We start from the raw sequence: 2,454 nt of genomic DNA on the forward strand, positions 1-2,454 counted from the left end.
AAGCACACCATACCAGTAATGGAAGTCCTGATGTGGAAACACCAGCCTTGCATTCGATGCTTGAATGTTTTAAAAAATTGACCCCCTATTGACTTCATCTTAAGTCAAGGTAATCTTATCAAACAAACTTTGTTGTAATCCAAACCAGCATGCCACTGGCCATATGTCAGGACACTACACCTTTGATTTCTTCAGAAGTCATTTAACTGTTTAGACAAATTATAGGTAAAGGTGAATTTATTTTCACAAACTGTGTAGCATACCTGATAGTAACAAGCTACTGCACAATGTTGTAAGTTTGTGGGGTCAATACTTTGCACTCGATAAACACCTGAAAAGTGCCTGTACCTCATTTTTTGTGAATATCCTTTTAATCTGGTTGTAATTTGTCTAGTGTTTCTCGAAAAAGAAGATACTCAAAGAAAGAGTTTACAGAGAGAACTTGGACAGCAACAGATTGCAATTATAGCTTACCTGGCATTTCAGGGCAATGTGAGCAAAATCCTGATCAAATAGGGAACAAGTCTATATGTATATTTGACGAGATTTAATGAAATTTTCAAAAACACATCCAGAAACCATCAGCCAATCAGGCCGCAGCAGCATCATCATTATAGGCACAAATTGGACAAGCATTGAACTTGAGAGTGAGACTTGGGTAGTTAGTAATGTAAGTTTAATCAAAATATGGTAATTCCTTAAAAGATATCATCTGGAAACAAATTGGTATACTGCTAATATACGACAATGGGAAAAACAATTTTGACATGTTGATTTTGAAGGCAATGCAAATATAAAACAATTACCAGCAAAGACCGCAGTCCACGAGCTCCAACCTTCTTTTGAAAGGCAGACTCTGCTACTGTGTGAAGTGCTTCTGGTGTGAACACAAGCTGACACTGTAAAAAACATGAAGAATCACTTTGAAACTCATAAGACAGAGTAAATACAATAAAATATTTTATGGAATTTTTATATCCAAAATAATTGTTTTTCAAATGTGTGCTGTAGTGTATAATTATCATGGTAATACATGTACCCCTAAACCCGTTTGGCATGGGTTGCATAATAAGAAAGTATGGGTGATGGGAGCCATATAGATATTTAACAAAATAAGAAATACGCCCCTTCTCCTAATTTTATAGATATTTGGAATACCAAATAGCCCTAGCATCAAGAACTTTATCTAATGTAAAGAAGGCGACAGGAGTAGATGGCATCTCATCTAAATTCCTTAAGGCTTGTTGTTCCAATATTAGCTTGCCTCTATGTACTCTAGTTAACCACAGGATTGCTACATCTTCTTTACCAGATAGATTAAAGCAAGCACAGGTTGTGCCGATCTATAAAAAGAAAGATAACACTGACAAGCAGAATTATAGGCCTGTCAGCATCCTTCCTTAATTGCAGCAACTCTTTGAAAAGGCTATTAGTCGACAACTTTCTGAATTTTTTGAAAATATATTCCATCCTTTTCTAGGTGCTTTCAGACCAGGTTTTGGTTGCCAAACGACCCTGCTGCTCAGGAAGCTGGAAGCATATGGGTTAGACAGTCGAGCAGTGAGCCTGATGTCCAGCTACCTGATCAACAGGAGTCAGCAGGTGAAACTGGCTTTAAATTGCAGCACCTGGTCAAGTATTCTTAAAGGGGTTCCCCAGGGCTCTATCCTGGCCCCCTTCTTTTCAACATATTTATAAATGATATTTTTGATTGGGTTGAAGATTCATCTCTCTACAACTATGCAGATGACAATACTATAGGTTACAACCATAAGGATCCTACTGTCTTAAAATCCATTTTAGAAAAAGATTGTACTCATGTTATTGATTGGTTTAGTGAAAATGATTTTAAAGCCAATCCTGAGAAGTTTCAGGCATTCAGCATTGGAAAACGAATGTTTGATTAAATCAAATCTTTTGATGATGGAGGTGTATCTCTTAATTGTGAAAAATTGTCAGATTACTAGGTGTCAATTTTGTTTATTTATTGAACTTTGACTATCACATTTCAGAGCTCTGTAAAAAAGCCTCCAGACAATTATCTGTTCTGAAAAGGATACAATGTAGGTAATTTTTAGCTCACCTGCCCAAAGGTTTTTAGCTCACCTGCCCGAAGGGCAAGTGAGCTTATGCCGTACCGCGGCGTCTGTCGTCCGTCGTCAACTTTTCCCCTGAAAAGCCTTTATCTCCTGAACGACTGATTGGATTTTAACTAAATTTGATATGAAGCATCCATGGGACCAGGGGCTCAATGGATTTAGGAAATAAGGGTGTGGTCCCCTAGGGGGTTTAGTTAGGGCCAAGAAAGGGGAAAATTCAGAAAAAAATAAAATATCTTCTTCTCCATTTCCAGAAATGCTTAAACCAAATACTACTCATAGTTGTAAAGGCCTTTGGGTGGTTTATAAAAATTGTGATTTTCATGTCTCCTAGCCCCCCCCCCCCCCCCCCCCC

At 37.8% G+C, this 2,454-nt stretch overlaps 1 protein-coding gene across 2 annotated transcripts in view; it reads right to left on the reverse strand.

Moving 5' to 3' along the window:
• Positions 1 to 494: 494 nt before the first annotated feature.
• Positions 495 to 2,454, reverse strand: part of LOC110462577 (ATP-dependent Clp protease ATP-binding subunit ClpX-like) — a 15,533-nt gene continuing 13,573 nt past the window's right edge. The window contains exon 9 of one of the 2 annotated variants that reach the window (XM_021516576.1): positions 495 to 899. In XM_021516576.1, coding sequence (XP_021372251.1) covers positions 735 to 899 — 165 coding nt within the window. In that variant the 3' untranslated portion in view covers positions 495 to 734. The remainder of the gene's footprint in view (positions 900 to 2,454) is intronic. The other variant, XM_021516575.1, reaches the window with a different exon arrangement.

The sequence above is a fragment of the Mizuhopecten yessoensis genome, unplaced genomic scaffold (assembly GCF_002113885.1).
Source record: "Mizuhopecten yessoensis strain PY_sf001 unplaced genomic scaffold, ASM211388v2 scaffold10807, whole genome shotgun sequence".
Taxonomy (NCBI): Eukaryota; Metazoa; Mollusca; class Bivalvia; order Pectinida; family Pectinidae; genus Mizuhopecten; species Mizuhopecten yessoensis.